General features: G+C 34.3%; 1 protein-coding gene across 6 annotated transcripts in view; it reads right to left on the reverse strand.

Annotated features, from left to right (window-relative positions):
- Positions 1–20,194, reverse strand: part of SYNE1 (spectrin repeat containing nuclear envelope protein 1) — a 537,113-nt gene that overhangs the window by 132,565 nt on the left and 384,354 nt on the right. For all 6 annotated transcript variants that reach the window (XM_072643728.1, XM_072643724.1, XM_072643725.1 and 3 more), the window contains 6 exons: positions 19,716–19,910; positions 18,613–18,786; positions 15,849–16,040; positions 11,381–11,515; positions 10,068–10,174; positions 1,664–1,820 (listed from right to left, as the gene is read on the reverse strand). In XM_072643728.1, the coding sequence (XP_072499829.1) occupies positions 1,664–1,820; positions 10,068–10,174; positions 11,381–11,515; positions 15,849–16,040; positions 18,613–18,786; positions 19,716–19,910 (960 nt within the window). The remainder of the gene's footprint in view (positions 1–1,663; positions 1,821–10,067; positions 10,175–11,380; positions 11,516–15,848; positions 16,041–18,612; positions 18,787–19,715; positions 19,911–20,194) is intronic.

The following is a 20,194-nucleotide window of genomic DNA, read 5'->3' on the forward strand; positions in this document are numbered from 1 at the left end:
AATAAATTTCCTTGATGTCACTTTCCACCTTCTCAATGCGTATGTCTTATGTCCTCATCTTGACTCTAAGTTCCTAAATGGTGGGATCATAGATTATGCTTCTATGAAATACCCCTCCACCCTACCAAAGGCTGGGTACTACATGTAAAGACACTCAATGATTGTTGAATAAAAAGATGAATAAATGAATATATACTGGTGTTGGGGTTGGAAGCTCAATTCCGTGTGGACAGTCTCGGGCGGGTAAAGGTGGGAACTTCTAAATCTTAGAGCTCTCACGAGACCCCCCCAGGAAATGGCTGGGAATCGAGGTGAACCGAGCTATCTCGTGTATTTCCGCCTCTTCCCGTGAGAAACGTGATGGGAGAGAGATCTCCCCACCCTCGAGATTGTCCTGGATCTGGGCACACTATTGTTATCTAACAGCACGGTATTTAGATGCAAACTATGCGACTGGAGAGTTAAGTAGGATCAGGGAAGCCTGAAAGCTCTCTTAGCACGTGAGGAGCCAAAGAGGACACAAGGCTCCGCTTTTCTTCTTCTCCTTCTCTCCCCTCCCCCTATCTCCCCGCTTGTACTTCTACTTCCAATCTCTTATTGTAAGATCTTTGCCTCCTTGGGAGATTCTTCTATCCCTCCTAAGGAAGAATCCCCTGCACTTGTAACCGAGACCCTGAAATAAAGCTCAACCCTTGTTCGACTCTGGAACGTCCTTTCTCTCATATGCGCACCCGGCGTGGCCAGCGGAAGACCTCGGGAGGTGAGGTAAGAAAGACTCGGGTAGCCCACAGGCCTCTAGGCCTGGCATACTGGGAAGGCAAGTTTTTTAAAAATTTATACAATTTATGTTACAAAACTGTGCTTTCTGTTATATCTAACAGTCATCAGCATAGCTGGCTAATTGCCCAATTGTACTTCTAGCATTCCCAAAGTATGTCTTCAAAAAGGAGTGGACAAAATTTTGGGGGACATTTTGATATGGCGGGCAAGTTGAGGAGGAAAGAGAAAAGAAAAAGAATTAGTTGAAGATGACTTTTCCAGAGGCCTTTACAGACCAGGCTTCCTTTGGTAATGAGTTCACAACCATTTTCAAAACATAATGTTGTTTCAAAATTTTATCACTCAAAAAGCAATAAAAATATATATTTAATTTGTGGATCCTCATCTGATAATCATTTTGCTAACTACATTTAATGACTAAGATGATGCAGAATTTGTGCTGTTTTTCATATTTATGCTCTGTACTCAACCAGAAGTAAAACAAACAATAAATAATTTGAAAAGCCAACAGTCAGAGGAATTTTCTTTTTTTAAAAATGGGATTCTTTGGGGAAATTATCATATAATAATATTCTTTAGTTTATGGATTAAAAACATTTTCACAATAGAGTATAATAAAAAAGACGATTATATATGAAACTGCAAATCTACTATGTATAATTTGCTATTCCTTTCAATTATACAACAATATTATGTCAATTTTTTTCTTCTCTCCCCAACAATATTTTTACAGTTAATAATAAATAACATAATATTCTTATAAAAACTCTGAGAGATATATGGTATGTTTCATTGTTTCTCTTGGACGGCTACAATGAAATTATAAATAGCTACATTATTGCATATTTCCAACAATCAATAACCAAAAAGCAAACAAAGATACCATCTGCTCTTGCTCCTGCTCCAGAGCATTCTGCAACAGTTTCTGCTTGGTACTAAATTCTTGATGAAGACTTTCCCATTTCATACGCATGTGACCTTCTGCCAAGTTTTTCTCCCCTTCAAATGCCAACTCTTGTGATATTTCGTCAGGCTTCTCACTATTAGAAGAGTAGATAATCTCATCTTACAATTTATGAAACAAAAGCAATGATCAAGGGTAAAGGTTACAAAGCACAAAAATTAAACTCTAAATTTATTATTGGGTTTTGGGCATTTCTGGTTGTTAATTTATATGCAATCAATCAATCAATAAACATTTATTAAGTGTCTAGTTAAGTAGCCAGGCCAGGCAACTTCCAAAAGAATACGTAAATACAAACATTTATAAAAGAATAGACATTCAGCAATATTTTAATTTGCATTACTATCACACAATTGGCAAATTACTTTTTTTATGTAAAACATTTCCATATTAGTCATTTTGTCCAAGACTCGAATAAAAAAAAAAAGAATGAGAGTGAAAAATAGAATCCTTTAGTCTATCTTCAGTCAATACAATTTCTGTGGAAGTAGATAACATGCGTCATCGTTAATTCTTTAGGATTGTCTCAGATCACTGAAGTAGCTCAGTCATTCACAGTTCTCATTGTGCAATATTGCTGTGACTGTGTACAATGTTCTCCTGGTTCTGTTCACTTCAATTTGCATCAGTTCATATAAGTTTTTCCAGGTTTTTCTGAAATCATCCTGCTTGTCATTTTTCAAAAATTTTATTTTAGACTCAAACACCAGAACACAAATACAAAATAGAGAAAAGAACAAAAAACTTATCATAGAACTTAAATATTGGAACTTAAATACAAATTTAAAAGAAGCATGTCAAGTACACAGCAGAACATGAGAGGATTCAAATTATGTAACAATAAATTTTGATTCCAAGAAAGCCTGTATGATAATTAATATTAGTTGTGCTGAAAATTGTCCATCTTTTCTTAGCTTTCTTGTGAGTTCTTTGTTCTCTGCTGTGCACTTTTTTACTTTGTTTTTACCCTCCTCCAACCCCCGGAAGGTTGCAATAAAGTCTGATATGCTTCTCTATAGCGATAAATATATACATACACATATACATATGTAGACATACATATATATATAGACATATACTTCCTCAAACATATTTTACTCCTGATCTTTGTTTTTTTATATTTGTGTATATCCCTTGTTTCCTATCCTTCCTGCTTCCTCTACTTTACTTCTACCTACTACCTTGCCCTATCACTTGCCTACCTCTCTCCAAGGATCCTTTCCTTATCCTCTCATTCCTATAAATCTAAACACTCTTCCATACCCTCTTTTACCTATTCCTTCATCCTCCCTTCTAAAGATCACAACCTTATCCTCTCCCCTCTCCTTATGCCCCTACCATTTTATTTCTTCTGAATTTAAAAGACTTTTATATTCTTCTAAATATTGTTCCCTCTTAAACCCATTCCTGATGAAAGTAGTTTATCAGAACCACCAGCCCTACTCCCCCATCTAATTTCATTGTATCAATTTTTCTTCATGCACCACATTTGTATAAAATAATTATTCCTTTTAGCTGTTCCTAAATGGTTTTACTTTAAAAATTGATATCCTACTCAGGTTTTCCCCAATACTCAGGTTTTCCCCAATATTACTTGTGAACTGCCCAACTATTAATAAGAATCTTAGAGATACATTTTACGTTGTGTGTGTGTACATATATATATATATATATATATATATATATATATATATATATATATATATATATATATATATATATATATATATCAAACAGTCTGTCATTATGAATCCCTTATAATCAAAAGAATTAAAATGAATGGAAGAAATCATAAAACAAACCAAAATGTAATACAAAAGAAAATGATCTGCTACATTCTGTGATTGAATTCCATAGTTCTTTCTCTGGATGTGGAAGGCATTTTGCCTTAAAAGACCACTGGGAATTTTTTAAGTCCTTACATTGCAATGAAGTTCTAAGTCTACCAGAAAAAATCCTCGCACACTATGGTTGTTGCTATGTACAAAGTTCTCCTGGTTCTGCTCCTTTCACTCAGCATCAGTTCATATAAGTCTTTCCAGACCTCTCTGAAGTCTTCCTGTTCACCAGTTCTTATAGCACAATAGTATTCCATTACATTCATATACCACAATTTATTCAGCCATTCCCCAATTGATGGGCATCCCCTTGATTTCCAGTTTTTGGCCACCAGAAAAAGTACTGCTATAAATATTTTTGTACATATAGGATCCTTTCCCATTTTTATGATCTCTTGGGGATATAGTCCTAGAAGTAATAGTGCTGGGTCAAAGGGTATGTATATTTTTGTAGCCCTTTGGGCATAGTTCCAAATTGCTCTCCAGAATGATTGGATCAACACAAGCTCCACCAACAATGAATTAGTGTTCCAACTGTCCCACATCATATTAAACTGTCTCCAACATCATATTAAATTTTTTTAAACTTGATGCTTTTAATACTTTATCCTTGAGCTGGGGGTTTCTGAATTTGACTATGATATTCCTGTGAGTTTTCCTCATAGGATCTCTTTTAAGTGAGGATCAATGGATTTTTTTTCTATTTCAACTTTGCCCCTTGTTCTAATGCTTCAGGATAATTTTCTTTAATTATTTCTTTTATTATTGTATCAAGATTCTTTTTTTGATCACAATATTCAGTTAATCGATTATTGTTATATTTTCTCTTCTTGATCTATTCTCCAAATCTGTTGTTTCTCTTATAAGACGTTTCACTTTTTCTTCTATTGTTTCATTATTCATATTTTGGTTAATTATTTCTTGATCTCTTATAATTTTGCTGGCTTCACTTTGTCCAATTCTAATTTTCAAGGTGCCATTTTCTTCCTTAAGTTTCTGGATTTCCTTTTCTAATTGGTTGACTTTCCTTTCATAACCTTATTGGTTTTCTTGGATTATTTTTTTTTTTTTGGTTTTCCTCCATCTCTGTCATTTGGTTTTTAAACTCTTTTAAAAGATCTTCTATAAACTCTTTTTGGGCAAGTGAGCATCTGACATTAATTTTGGGGGGTTTCTTTACTTCACTGTCCTCCTCTGAAGATGAACTGCAGTCAGCTCTATTCCCATAATAACTTTCTATGGTTGGATTCTTTCTCCTTTGCCTGTGCATTTTTGGTGTTAATAGCTTAATTTTTGTAATCACCTCTAGCCCTGGGGTATGGGAAATGGCGCCTCTAGCCCCAGATCTTCAGTTCTCCCCTAACAAAAGCCAAATCTCCAGTCTCCTGTAAGTGCCCACAGCCAGGGGCTTTCTTCCTCTTTGCTTCTGCACTCACCGGGTGTATGCAGGATCCTTCTTGCCCTCATCGCTCTTTGCACCACAGCTGGGTCTGGTGTTCCTAGTCCGCAGAGGTTCCCTTAATCTTCCTAGGCTAAAATGCCCAACTGCCCTCACTATCCCAGGGGTAAAAGTTCCTGGGCCTGGGGCAGCCTTTCAAACCAACTAACACCAGGGCTTACTGCTTGTGGTTAAAATGGAACCTAGCCTAGAGGTATTTAATCTTCACAGGGACCAAACCTAGTCCTCTCTCAGGATTTTTCTTCAGATCTTCTCAATCTGGCCCAGGAAGACCCAGGTTGTGCCCCTATTCTTATTTATCTCCACCCACACTTTGTTCACCCTAAAGTTCTATTTTATCTCTTTTGTGAGGAAAAATCTTGAGAACTTGGAATTTCCTGTATTATAAAATGGTGAATTTAGAAGTTGAATAAAAATGTTTGTCAACAAAACTCTTTCTTTTTTTCCCCTTTTTATGAATTATTTACTCTCTGGCTACTGGATATAATTAATAACTGTGCCATTTGTGAGTAAGGGAGGGCATGGGTGTGCCTATAAATGTGTCCAGAGGCTTATAGGTAGTGGGTGTATAATCAGGTACGTAAAAATTTAAAAATAAGGTATAAGCATAATAAATAAAAAAATGTCCTTGCAAGCTTCCCCTTAAGGTGAGTAGTGTCTGACTACTGAATTCTTTAAAGAAGCAATATTTTTAATATTTGAGAATGTAATTTAGAGTTGCTTGCCTTTCCTTTGGGCAATTTCCAAATCAAGAGGATATAAGAAAGGGAAAATAAAAAAAGTCTGTGGAAAATACAGTAAGAGGTGGCTAGAGGTATATACTTTTTTGCATGTATTTAAATGAAAGGGAGAGGGGGGAGAAAAAAGGAGAGGGAATTTTAACAATGACTTTCAGTGAGGTATAAATTGAAAGAATTACCAAGAAGACATTATCTGAAATGTATAAAATAAACCTTACTAGTAGTGATTAGGGAAGATACTTCGCACCATATTTCTTTTGCCTGTTAGCTACATTTGCAAATACTTAAGGGTTGCACCCATATCATAAACCAAGAAAAATGATAACCTAATAAATTATCCTTAATCATTTTTCACTATTTCTTTTAGCAGTGGGAAGGCTTTGATATATTTTTTTCTTCTATCTGTGGGCATTACAGCAATAATTTCTTCACTATATTTCCATCTCTATCCTATACTAGCTAAAACTCTTCCTTTTTTCATTTTTCTAGTGAACATTCTAGTTTATTTCTCTGATTACCTTCTATTGTGGGATTTACAGAGTTGTTTAATGTTTTAGTTTAATATCTAGGCAGATGAAGACAATGATAATGATAGTTAATATTATGTAGTGCTTTAAAGTTTATAAAGTAATTTCTTTACTACAGTGAAGTCATTTGAGACAGCTCTTTGGTAACATGTAAGAGAACCAGCTATAGAGAACAACTCAGTTCTTAAGAGGCTGCCACTTTCTGCCCTTTCCTCTTGGGCCTCTATCATTGAACAAGAGAGGACGGAATTGTTATTTCCTCCCTTCACCCTCCTATCCATTGACTACATGAGTATATCTTTTGGACGGAGGTCCTCAACCAGTTGGAGATTTCATACCCAGCAGGAAGCAAAAAAAGGGAGGCAAAAGATCATCTTGATGGAAAAACAAGGAAGAGAACCAGCTAGCTATTCAAGAGAGATTTAGACTTGACAGTTGGAAATTGAACTGCAGAGAGAAATGACAAGGGAGCTCAGCTTAGCAACTTGTCCAGGAAGGACACTCCATCTGGGGATGAGGTGGATGGAACAGTGTGTTGACACCATAAGAAGAGAAAGAACATAAAGGCCCTGAAGTGCTTGAGACATCCATTTTCTCAGTTCCCTATGTATGTTTTTCTATCAGATACTGTATGTATGTGCTCGCTATTCCCATTGAAGCTATGTGCATTTGTGAGAGTTCTACAGGTTTATGGTGGAATGCTTTGCAGCCACTGTTCTTACTATATCAATAAGCGTCTCTATTTGAGCTAATTATGTCTATTGACTGTTAAATATAGACACACTAGTGGCGGCTTGTGATCTATAGCTATAGGAATTCAGAATATGTTGAACTGGAGTTAGTAGTCACTTCCCCATATCCAATTTGCAAACTGTGCTTGCTAAAGATGAGAGTAGCCCTAGAGAGAGATATTCACTTTATAGCAAGCATAGATTTGACTTTTTGCAATTTTCACTCACTGGTCCTCATCCCATCCTCTGGGACTAAACGGATGAAGCCTAATCTCTGTTTCACATGATAGCCAATCAAGTACTTGACCAGAGCAATCATGTCTCCTCTTATTCTTTATACTAAACATTCCCAGTTCCTTCAACCAATCTTCATCTTACATGGACTTGAAAGTCTTTTACAATTCTTTTTGTTTTCTTCTGTTTGTTCTTAAATTCTGAACCTAATATCGCAGATGTGGGCTGACACAGACAGAGTACAGAGGGACCAGCACTTCCTTACTCTTGAAAGCTATACCTTTCTTAATGCCATCCTGAAGTCTACTTTTGTTTAACTTCCACTTCAGTAAGGAAGGCTAGACCTAGGACTGGGCAGTAGAATGTGTTAAAATTGCATTTTTATTTGCATGTTTTTCTTAGCATTTATTTTTCTACTGTTCTAGCTTTAGGTTCTATATGAATGATTTACGGTAAAACATAAATTAAGATGAAACAGGCATGAAATGTCTACCATCTGCACTAAAGGCAGCATATTGATAAAAGCAGAGATCTTTTAAAGTCTCAAAAGTACCCCACTATTCTGGTAACTTAATGAGACACATTCAACGCTGTCCGTGATCTTGATATTATCTCAAGGTCTGGTCTATTTTAATGAATACACTGAAATATACCTTGGTTTGATAATGGTTTAATACCTTGTGTTTACAATAAAACAATAATAAAGCTATCTGTGAAGAATTCTAAAAGTGAAAATTGGTCCTGTCATTGATAAGCACATCCTGAAATCAGAATTATGCTGACATCTTATTTGGTACAATATACAGACAGATGATGACTTAATCAGCAACTTACAATTGTAAATGTGGCCTTATTTTTTTCCCTAAATAATGTTTTTTGCCCACTTGCCTTCTTTCTAGCTATTTTTCTTCTCACTTCTTCTTTCTCACTCTTCTATCTTAGTGCGTAAGTGCCTCTATGTGACTTACACATTGTAGGTGTATAATAAATCTTTATGTGATGGAAATTTTCTCCTCTTTTATCATATCTCCTTCCATCTTCCTTCCATTTCTTTCTCTTATGCTTTCCTATTTCATCATCTCACTTATTTTCCAATTCAGCGACAGCTTAGGCAGCAGTGAGATATATTCCTGTTACTGATATGGCAGAGTTGAAATTGTTGTGCAGGTTAGGTATGCAAAGGTCTGTCTTATGAAAATGTTGAATAGGTAGCTGCCTCTTTGCTGTCACCAAAGCGGTGCCAAAACACCCCCAATTTGCCATTGTATATGGAAAATGTTTGACATAGAGATATTCAATGGAGAAACACATTGTTAATATACTGCTTGTCATTAACACCTTATTGCAAACTAGTTGTTTGAAGACTAGTTTCAGTCGTACAATAAGACATGGAAGAAGAAGTAAACTTTGATTTGAATAGTATACAGAGAGTGGAAAATAGATAAAAAAGGAAAAATTCAAAGAAGGAAGAATTATTAGAGAGGGTAGCCCCTTCTCTGACAGGAAAAAAAAATGTAGCAAGAACCATGGGAGGCACAAGAGAGAAAATTGTAAAAAGTTGGTCTCTGAAAAGGGAATAGAAAAGGCCAGAATTAACCTTTGCCTACTCCATAATTCTCAATCCCCACCCCCCCAAAATTTTTTAAATGCTTATTATGTATAAGGTATTTTGACTTACAGCCATCCCAGAGGCAATCAAGAATCGTAACAAATCCAAAGGTTGAAATAATCCAAAATATCAATCTCTCTAATCTGCTTATTTTTGCAGATGAAGACCAAGAGGCATAAAATGATTTCTCCAAAGTCATAAAGCCAGTTAGCAGCAGAGCCAGAACAAAAGCTTGTCTCCTTACCCTAAATCCGGTCTTTTTTTATTATACTATACCACAAAGGACAAATTATTTTATACTTCTGTTTTTTATATAGCTCAAATGAGATAATATATGTAAAGTTTCATAAAACTTAAAGCAGTATATAAATTTAATTTTATTAGTACTGATAAAAATTATTATTACTATTTGCTACCTATGTGACCCCAAGCAAGTTACCCTCTTTAAGCTTCAGTTTGCTCATACATGAAACAAGGGAATTGGACAAGACTGATGGAAATCTCTAAGGTCCATTCTATTTCTAAAATTAAAGCCCTTTAGGCATGATGTTTTAATGTTTATCCACAAAGTGTTTCTTGATATTACAAACAGAATATGTGTCTGGAAGGGTCAAAGGTGTAACTTAGAACTGGATTACTCATTTTGTCAAAAAAGAATTATTCCCTTCCTTCCCAGCTGCCTCACTTTTTGGGAGGATATAGTTATAATAGCCATTATAAATATGAGATAGGTTTAGGCTAACCCAAAAAGCTACCTATGCACTATGAATACATTTAATATTCCAAAGTGAAACTAAACAAAAATTAAATAACATTTAGAATATGATGGGAGAAAATAAAATTTTCTCCAAATAGTTGAAAAGAGGAAGAGGAAAGGAAGATAAATTGTCTTAAAACATATTGGGCAGCATGGTGTAGTGGATAAAAATCTGGTCTCAAAATTAGAAAGAGGAGTTTAAGTTCTAACATTGACAAATACTAAATGTATGACCCAAGACACGTCTCTTAACGTCTCAGTGCCCTAGGAAACTCCCTAAGACTTTAAATTGTAGAGGAGATGCTGACGTGCATTGATAGAGGGAGACTGCTCACTGGAACTTCCCTACACCTGTGAAATCAAAACTGTCCCTCCCTCTTTCCTCACCAAAAACAAAACAAAACACAAAACAAAAAACCCAAACATACCTAATGCCAGCACTTTCTCCAGCTGAATGTTGGGTTAGAATTTCTTCTCCACGACTTGCTACCGATCGAAGAAGGCTTTTCTGTTCTGCTAACTCTTGTTCTAGTTCCTAGTTAAGTAAGTAAAGGAAAAAAAAGTCAAAATAGTTGTAAGCTTAATAAAATCATCTACCATGTCCTATAGCACCCATAATCCTGTTTTTGCTTCTCAACTGTATACAGTATAAAGTAAGAAAACATACAGGGCAAACACTAAGTCCCTATGGTAATATTACTTAATATTAATATCATTCTTTGGCTTTGATAAAAGATGACTATGAAAACCTAATACAATTCTTTTAATACTATATAAAAAGTGCAGGGCTGGAGTGCCCCCAAGTGGCTTAAAAACTGACTTTATAAATCAATGTGAAAACATCCTGACATATGAATGGATTTTCTCACAGAATAAGATGTTCTGCCCTTTGAATTCTAATAACACAAAACTGCTTTAATTCTGGCCTTATTACTCTGGAATATAAAATTGTCTGAACTCTTGTTAAATTTTACTTTTATGCTGTTTTAGGAATTTACACATGGAGATATGTTTATATAACTTAGAGGATTTTTTTGAGAACTATTTACAAACAAAAATGTTGACTATTAGAAGTAATCACTATTTATTTATTAAAGTATGCTCTCCAAGGGCTTCTATCAAGCAATTTTTAAATCTAATTTAAGCTACAAGCATATACTTGAAAGCAATATTTATTGCATTTGTTTATAGAAGCAGCAAATAGAATGATAGCCTTGGAGTCAGGAAGACCTGGGTTCACATTCAGTTTCTGACACTTACCAACCCTGAACATGTCATTGAACACCTCCGTACAGCTTAGGCAACTCCCTAGGATTTATCTACCAAGTCATGGAAAGGGAAATTCCTCATGGCTCAGAAAATTATAGACCTAAATAACAGATTATTCCATAATCCCAAATTTTCACTAATTCACAGTGCCCTTCCTCCTGATTACTGTAGCTGTGGTCACTTAGTTTTATTGATATATTTTACTGAATATATTTTTTACTAAATATCCTTTTTGATCTGGAAAAGATAATTTATCAACCCACACAGACAATACCATTCATTCATTTGTACAAGAGAAGAAATAGACGTCAGTGTGGGGAAAGGTGACAATGGAGCCCGGGGGTTCTGGGGGAACAAAACTTTCTCTGAAAGTATCTGTACACTAAGAAACAATCTGGAAGAAAGACATTACACAAACATACTGTCTCTGAGGCCAGTGATTGCAAGCTAAAGTGATATTTCAATAGTTTACTTTTTGTTGTTGGAGGCTGCTCTGTTGCTGCTGGGTTCTTGTAGTTCGGGCTTGTGCCAGCCATTCCTGGACACTGGGGCTCTGGGCAGTTGTTAGGTCAGCTTCACATTCCTCCTTCTCTTGTGATGTAGCCTGCTTTTTATCAAGAGAAAACCAATGATCATAAATGAGACTCAAAACATTTCTGTGTAATTTCCATAAATGACCCCAGAGTGACTCCCTTTGCTTATACAAACACATTGAAAATAAGATACATGGGCAGCAGGGACAAGAGACAAGTGAATGGGTGGATGCGCTTGTAAATGCCTAGAACAACTTTCTTCTATTTAAGGTTTTCATCCTATTAACAAACCGGTATCTGTTCCTGTAGTGTGGACTGCTTTTTTCCACAATGAAAAAAGTGGACCTTGAACATAACAGAAGTTGAATTAAGAATCAGGTGACCTGGGTTCTCAGTTCCAGCTTTGCCACTAATTATATGGCTTCAAGCAAACAACTTCATGTCTTTGGCCTCAGTTTTTTCCAATGCAAAATGAAGAAGTTGGAGTAAATCAGAGGTATTTAGCCTTTTCTAGGTTATGGATTCCTTTGGTAGTCTGATAAAACCTATGGACCTTTTCTTAGAATGATATTTTTAAGTGATGCAAATGCTAAATTTTAGCTAGTGGTTAGGAAAAATTAAAATGTACTTTTTTCCCATACAAATTTGTGAAATCTATTCACAGATCCATTGGGTATCCATCAACCCATAGTAAGAACTTCCTGACTAAAAGGTCCCTAACGCACTTCTGGATTTAATCTTCTATAACTGTTATTTTTTCATTCACCTACTCTGCTCTTCAAATTGTATGCCTTAAGACCAAGTTTATATGATCTTATAGATCGTGAGCAACTCAATTCCTATAGCCACCAACCTCCCAGAAGAACTGCTCAATATGTGAAGCTGACCTAATTTCAGGGAGGGATATTTCATGTAAGTGAGGGGCATAGGAATTGAAGAACAGGGAATCTTCTTGAACCTCAAAACTGTCATCAAATATTCTCTCAAAAAGGAGCCATTCAGATTGATCCTACCTCCATCCAAAATTTTCAGTTATTCGGAGAATTCTCTAAACATTGATGAATCTCCCTTAATTATGTATATGCTGGCATAATGATTCTGACACGTCAACCTGACCCTACTTATGTCCAAATCTAAGCCTTACAATATGCCCTTTGGAATTCTTATTCCATAGAGAACAAACTCCTCTTCATCCAAGAACTCTTTCTCTCATAATTTTTCCATCTAATACCCTGACTCCCCTCTGATGACACTGTACCCCTCATTATCCCCTCCAGTACTAGCACTATCCTTCCTCTCACACTGATCCTGAAAGGGGAGTTAGAATATTCACTCTTTTTTGTACTCATTTTCACTCCCAGATTCTTCTTTTGTGTCTGTCATACAATTAATTTTAATTAATCTTTCCTCTTTTGAAGTCCATACAATTAAATTTTTCCATCTAATCAAAAGAATAATAGTTGTAGTGTATACTGATTCTGAGGTCATTCTTCCTCCTTCCTCAATGACTTCTGTATCTTCTCCTGAACTTTTACACTAATATTATGGGACATTAATATTCTTAGAGATGCTTTCTCAAATTCCATAACCTCTCATTTCCCCAATCTCTTTAAAACCTACGACCTATCCCTTCACTCTACCTCAGTCACACATAGGTACAGTTAAAACACTAAATATTATCATTATCCACAAGTGTTCTACTTCCCTAAATCAGAAACCCTGTAATTCCCCTCTCTGGCCATAATCTTCCTATCATTTACTTCTCCCTACGCCTCCTAATAAGTTCAGGACTATTTGCACCATGTTAATTAGTATGTGAAAGAACTCTTAAAAAGACTATATAAAATACAGATGAATGCTATTATTATTATTATTAATATTATGGTGCTTATAAGATATTTAGACTCTGAACTTTTTTCTTTGATGAATCAGAAAGGTAAAAGAACTAATACTCATTAAGGCAGGAGTTTATTTGACCTAATTATTAACCTTAAATGGGGTATATGTCAATGAGGTAGATTTCAAATTATATATGTACATATTTCATGTATATTTCATATATATTTCTAAGTGTTAATATTATCTCCACTTCCCATTGGATTATAAGATTCTCAAAGGCTTCCTTTGTAGTTCCTTATGAAATAACTCCCTGTGAACAGTAATAGCTTGGTATAGCAACTCATCTTGAATGTCCCATTTATGTGTCACATACTCATTTCATGCTTTTAAAAGTACAATTAAAATCCTTTCTCTTAGGTAATGAAGAAGGGTATATCCCAAATACATTCAGACCACTTTAACATGTACTGAGCCATCCTCCCGGATCAGTAACCAAAGAACTAAATCCTGAAGCACTAACATCAGGTACAAAGTCCTTAAAGAGTAACAAAAACAGTATGCTATCATCTATGTAAATGATTCTTTTTCAAGTTGTTGAATTTCTCCCTAGTTTTGATAACTATAGGACTAAGTGATTATTGGGATTACAAGGATCAGAAAGTTATGAATAATCTAGATTAAAAAAAAACCCAAAAAACTAAATCCCTCTGTTTTTGGATTGAGAGGACCTTGCATGAATCTCACAATCTCACATTTATGGTCACTTTGCATAAACTCTGATAAAGGTTCTAACTGTACTCTCCTGGATTTGTTTCCTTATCAATAAAATGGAGGACTTGGACTCAGTGCCCTGTAGATTTTCCCACAGCCATGTATTTCATAATGTTTGTTGAACTTCAGGGAAAGGGCTCTTAGTTGTCAGTTCCTTACAGATAGTTCTAATTTTATTTATCTTTAGAAAATGTTTTAACCAATTCAGGCTGATGTACTCTGGTCATTTTGTGGGCTACCTCTAAGTCATTAAGGAAACATCAACTGACAATTCATTTTAATACTAGCTCAAGTAAAATATACTTAGGAAGGTAAAGTATGTACCATATAAAACCCCTACAACACTTCTGTACATATATATAGACATATAGACATAGATGTGTGTGTATGTATGTATATAGAATATATATATTGATCTTATGAGATACTGGTGATTCCATTAAATATTGCTAGTGACTATAAGTTTAACATCATCCAAAGGTAACCTGGGATTATGGTATATAACAGAGATACAAACATGTACATGTGTTACAAAAGTATTTACACAAGTGTCATTTAAGTAGCTATATCTATTAGTATATATTTTATTAGAATTTAATATATATGCATATGTGTACATAGATACATACAATGTATTTGAAAATAAATGTAAATTTAGATTTTGCACTTTTAGATTTTTCTTTGCTATTTTTCTCCTCAAGTAGTTAGAGAGATCTCATTTAATCTAAATTGAGTTGTTCTTTGATATTATCAACCCATCATGTCTTATTAAAAATGCTTAAATTATATATTCTGTCATTGATCCCTTGATCAAGAATGGCTATCTGTGATATTACTGTAGATTCCTATTTTTAATTTGCAAACCAGTATTTTCCCCTTCTCTTATATGATCACAGTAGCTGGAATTAGATTGTGTGTTTAATTACTTATAGATTTGTTATAGATTAACTTTTATAGTCATTTCTACATTGTAGAATAAAATATATGCTCTAACATAATGTGATTTAAAAATTTTTAAATGCATTTTTTTTAAAATGGAAAAAAATTAAAGTATATTTATAAAATATTCACATTTCAGAAAAAATCCACATAACAAATTAGGCTTCCTATTTTTATGTAAGAATACATTCTTCCTTCCCTTGCTATTTTTGCAGTAAGCCGGACTAACGCATATACAAAAGCTGGTGGCAAAATATGACTCTTTTGGATATGGACTAGATTATAGTAAGTGGAAAAAGAGGCTGGGTAAAAACAGAATGTTATTGGTAAAGTGTATTTTGCCAACCCACAGCCAGTTTTTAACCAAAATAATTGAGGTATTTGCCATTTTTAGTAAATTATCTTTTGAATACTTTAGGTTGCTGGAGGGTTTAGGACCAAATATAGTCCTTAATATAGCTGGAGGGACATATTATACCATGATCAACATACAAAGTATAATAATTTGCCTTGTTTTGTAGTAATCAATTTTAAATTTATCATAGTAATTGCACAAGCTTGAAAAGATATTAGAGATTCATCTTGTCCAGTTTTTTCATTTTAGATTTGAGGAACCAAAACCCAAAGTGAGGAGAATTGCTCATGGGCATATAGCTATGAAATAGCAAAGGTGAGATTTGAACCTAAATTGACTGATTACAAATGCAGTGATTTTTCTGTGATAGAAACTGGTAAACATGATAGAAACCTACATTTTCAGACTCCTTCCTTTGCTTGTCCCTCTTTATATCAAAGAAGCAAAAGATACTCAAAAAGCATAGAAAATTCTTTTAAAGAAAAGTCCACAAAAACTCTTACTTGAATGTTGATCTGCTTATCATGTAGTACTCTCTGCAGTTCCAGGAGACTTCCTTTTAGGGTTCTTAGCTTGATTGCCAGCTGTTCTGCCTCATCCTTGGTGTGAGCCTTTCCTTCCATAAGCAAGTTTTCATTGTGAATGGAGAGCTCTGATAAGGCCACTACCTTTTGTTCTATTTCCACCAACATGTTCTGTAGTAGCAAGAATAATGAGGCAAATTCATACATGTTTTCAGCATCTAGGTAGTCTCCCAGCATGGAGACCCAATGCCTCTCTCAACTTCCATTTCTCTATTTACTTTCTTTCCAAAAGCTTAGGAAGAATGAAGTTCTCATTTAACTGCTCGGCATTTCTTAATTTTTCCTCTGTGGCTAACAAGTTTAGATATCACCTTATTGAAACCTCAAAAAAAGCCTGAACACACACACACACACACACACACACACACACACACACACACAGCATGGAAAGGATAATCTACATGAGTGGGGGTGTTGCTAGTAGTGCAGTACATTAGTTATTTGCTATCCTTTCTCAAAGTCTGAGTGTGACACCTGTGGCTAATGACAGTTGCCTACAACAGACGTAATTATAACTATTCTTTTCCTTTCCAGTCTATTCAAAGAGACAAAGAGATTCATATTGCAATAATTTTTATTAATAACCTTTTTTCTTATTGGTATCTAAATAGCACTAAGAAGCTCCAAATAATCCTCTCTAATCCGGAGACAAGTTCCTAGGATAAATCCTTTGCCTTGTTCATGTGACCAAGTTATCTTTCAATGAACAGATAGATCCCTGCTTCTTGAATAAGACACTGTGAAAATTATAGACTTTTACCTTGAATTGTTCAAAGATCTACTTTTAAAAGAAATGAGTTTAATTTCCCATGGAAATTTTACTGCTAAAACTTAGCTTTTTTGCCAAGAAAGTATGATAAAAAAAAAACTGAACTAACTCTTCCCCCCCAAATTCATACCACCAAAAACACACAAGGATAGAACTAAAGAATATTCATCTAAAGAAAAAACTGCATTTTTATAACGCATCAATTATAAGAAATATATTACTTTAAGGAGTTTGTTTCTTTTATCACAAAAATAGGAAAACAGACATTTTCCTACAGACTTTAAATAAAATTTATAATTAACCATTCAAAGTTGTACTCATTAAACTATTGAACTAAAACTAAAACAGGATTTTTTTTAGCAAATAATGTGTGGTCCCTGTGAAATGCAGTTTTTCTACTATCCTGGGTGAGATATGATTTTTAAAACATGCTTTTTAAATTGAATTAAGTATATTTTTGCTTCTTTGATTTTCATGCTGTAGAGTTGTGATCAGTCTTAAAATGACTCTTAATTATTATGTCTATTTTCAGAAATATTTCAATGAAATGTAGTTCCATATCTGAATGAGATTTTTTTTGTGTGTGCATTGATGGCACGATACATAAAACCAAAGGGGAAGTGAAGGACCAATGATGCAAAATGGTTTTGAAATGCTAGAAAGTTTAGGGAAATTAGATTAATTTTGTTATTTCAAGTGCTAGAAGAGAGTCCTAAAAATAGATGTCTCCTCAAAGAAGATGTGGAAAAGATAATACAGAGAATACAAAACACCCCCATGTAACCTTCTGTAATTATTCTGAAACATCATTGCCAAGATTAATAATAGCTTTAAGTTACAAAGTTAACTCTCTGGAAACATTTTTTAAAGCATGCAATATTAAAAATCATCTAATTTATTTAGGTTATCAGAAAGTATATAATAACCTCCTGGGTAAACTCACAATATCAAATATAATAAGATTGACAAAATGAATTAATAAATCTACTCTTTAAGAAAAAATACAAATTTCACCCAGTTCCTTAACTTATTTTCTCACCTATTTGTCAAGCATCAAATAGCAGAAATATTAGTTCATAAACCCTGCCTACAAACGCTCAGATTATACTAAAGTCAACTGGTCCTGCAAGTCACATGAAATATGATCCCTTTCAAAGACATCAAGTTGCTCAATGTACAGGAACTAATAAACATTTCCAAAATGCTTTATAAAGACCACTTCAAAACCCAGAGAAATATATTAGGGCATATATCATAGTAATAATATTTAGTGTAAACATGAGTAAACTTTAATTTTGACTTATAAAAATTTCAGGTACTTGTGTAAATGGTAATAAGTAAGCCCTCTGTCATAGAATATATTTGTACTTCCTCAGCCCAGTCCATCTGCCAGCCTGTGAATTTTCCAAATTCATATAGTATACACACACACACACACACACACACACACACACACATTTATGTAAGTAGCACATACATATATATGAGTATATATGTGTGTGCGTATGTGCGTATAAACACACATACATATGTACAAGTGGAAGAAAATTATAATTTTCTTAGACCTGTGAAAATTTTTTGTTCTTACTGTTCAGTTAGCCTGTTTAACTATCACTGTTTATTTCTTTCATTGTGCTTATATTTGTTTTCGGTCAAAAAATGATGAATGCTGTATCAAGAATAAATTACAATATGTCAAAAATCTGAGAAAAAAATATCTTTTCCCTCAGTCTCAAATTTAATTAACAGGAAATTTTTTTGAAAGATTGTTCAAAATATGACTGACTTTAAGTTTCTGGAATGTATTTTTTTTCTACCAGTTAATTTTAAGGTATATTTCTTAGATGCGGTACACACATGCATACATATATTTGTTAATTTTGAAGTCATATATATGTATTATTATTTTTTTACCTGACAGTCAACCAGCTGATCTTCCATATCCATTGGTTCTGTGGGTGAAACCAACGTACTGTCTAGAGTAGCTTTCGTACTCAATAACCAGTGGTCAAGTTCATCAGCCTCACAACAATATCTCTTCAGAGCTTGTTCTTGCCTTTGTTCTTCAAGCTGCTCATTTAACTTTTCCTAATGAATTAAGTGAAATGGTTTTTGGTGTTTTCAATACAACATTACATAGAGGATAAAGCTTTATGTCAGCCAAAATTGTCACTGAGAAATCTAACTTTATAATTAAAAGTAATTCTCTTTGCAGCAGAAACCATTTCAGGGATGCTTTAGCACATTGGTCTAGTATAATAAAATAAATACTGCAATATACAATGTATCTCACTATTTTATTCCATATTTCCTACTGTCCACATCTCTCTTGTATGAGAACTAGTCAAACCATAGCATATAGACTTGTAGAATAAAAATGCCATTCAATTTTGAAAGTCCAAGGGGTTGCCAGCGCAAAAAGGAGACAATCAATGAATCAACAATCATAACCAATAAAAGTCAAACAACATAAGGCTTATTTGATTAGAGACTTTGGTTAACCAAGATTAATTAGTAATCAAGTAGGGTATAAAAGAGCAAATGATAAAAAATTAAATATTAATATTTTTATGAATGAATGTATGAAATGGCTAAAAGTGATGTCCTCAGTCATATTTCTTTGATGACTCCTCATTCAGTTACTCTAATAGTTCCAGCGATCAAAACACAAATAGAACAGCCGTCATTTGTATTCATTCAATGTTTCTATTCTGAATATTTCTAACCACTATAAAACTTTATGCAATTAATTTCTACGTTAAGCAGGTATTAACAACTAAAACTCATATTGCATAAACTCAAAACAAGATGCTAAGAGGGGCAAAATGATTCAGTTAAGGAGAAACACTGATTCGTTGCTCAGAGTACAAGATTATGCTTGGAACTGATAACTGACATTTGATAATTGAGATGAAAGAAAAACTGTTGCTGGAATAAAAAAGAAATCCATATACATATAAATCAACAAATTTTGATATTCCATTCATAGAGTTGATGGCAATGCAGCATTTTGTTACCTCTAATAGCTGTCGTTTTCCTGAAGCTTTCATCTTGATTGTAGACATTCTCTCAGCTAAGACAATGAGGGTGGATTGCAAGGCCAGCTGTTCAGCGGCATCTGCTTCCAAAGACTCTGACACCAGCTCTTCTGCTAGAGATGTCTGCAGTTCACTGATTTCATCTTGAAGCATGAGGATCTCATCCATCAAGGCCTATGGTAAAAGTGTAAAATGGTCATCACTAATTCATCTTTACCAAGAAGTAATATCCCAAATGCTAACTCCACATCTCTGTCTTGAAAACAGATTCTTGACTATTCTTTATTACCACAGATTCAATATACCCTGAATTAAACTCATAATCTTCTGTCATGGATGCCTTCTCACGTGCCTGGTACAAAGTTAAGTTTATTGTGTTGACTTGACTAAACTCACTCACCACCCCCATTTTGATACATGGTACCCTTCATTCTCCTAGACACCCAAGCAATTAAAAT

The sequence above is a fragment of the Notamacropus eugenii genome, chromosome 2 (assembly GCF_028372415.1).
Source record: "Notamacropus eugenii isolate mMacEug1 chromosome 2, mMacEug1.pri_v2, whole genome shotgun sequence".
Taxonomy (NCBI): Eukaryota; Metazoa; Chordata; class Mammalia; order Diprotodontia; family Macropodidae; genus Notamacropus; species Notamacropus eugenii.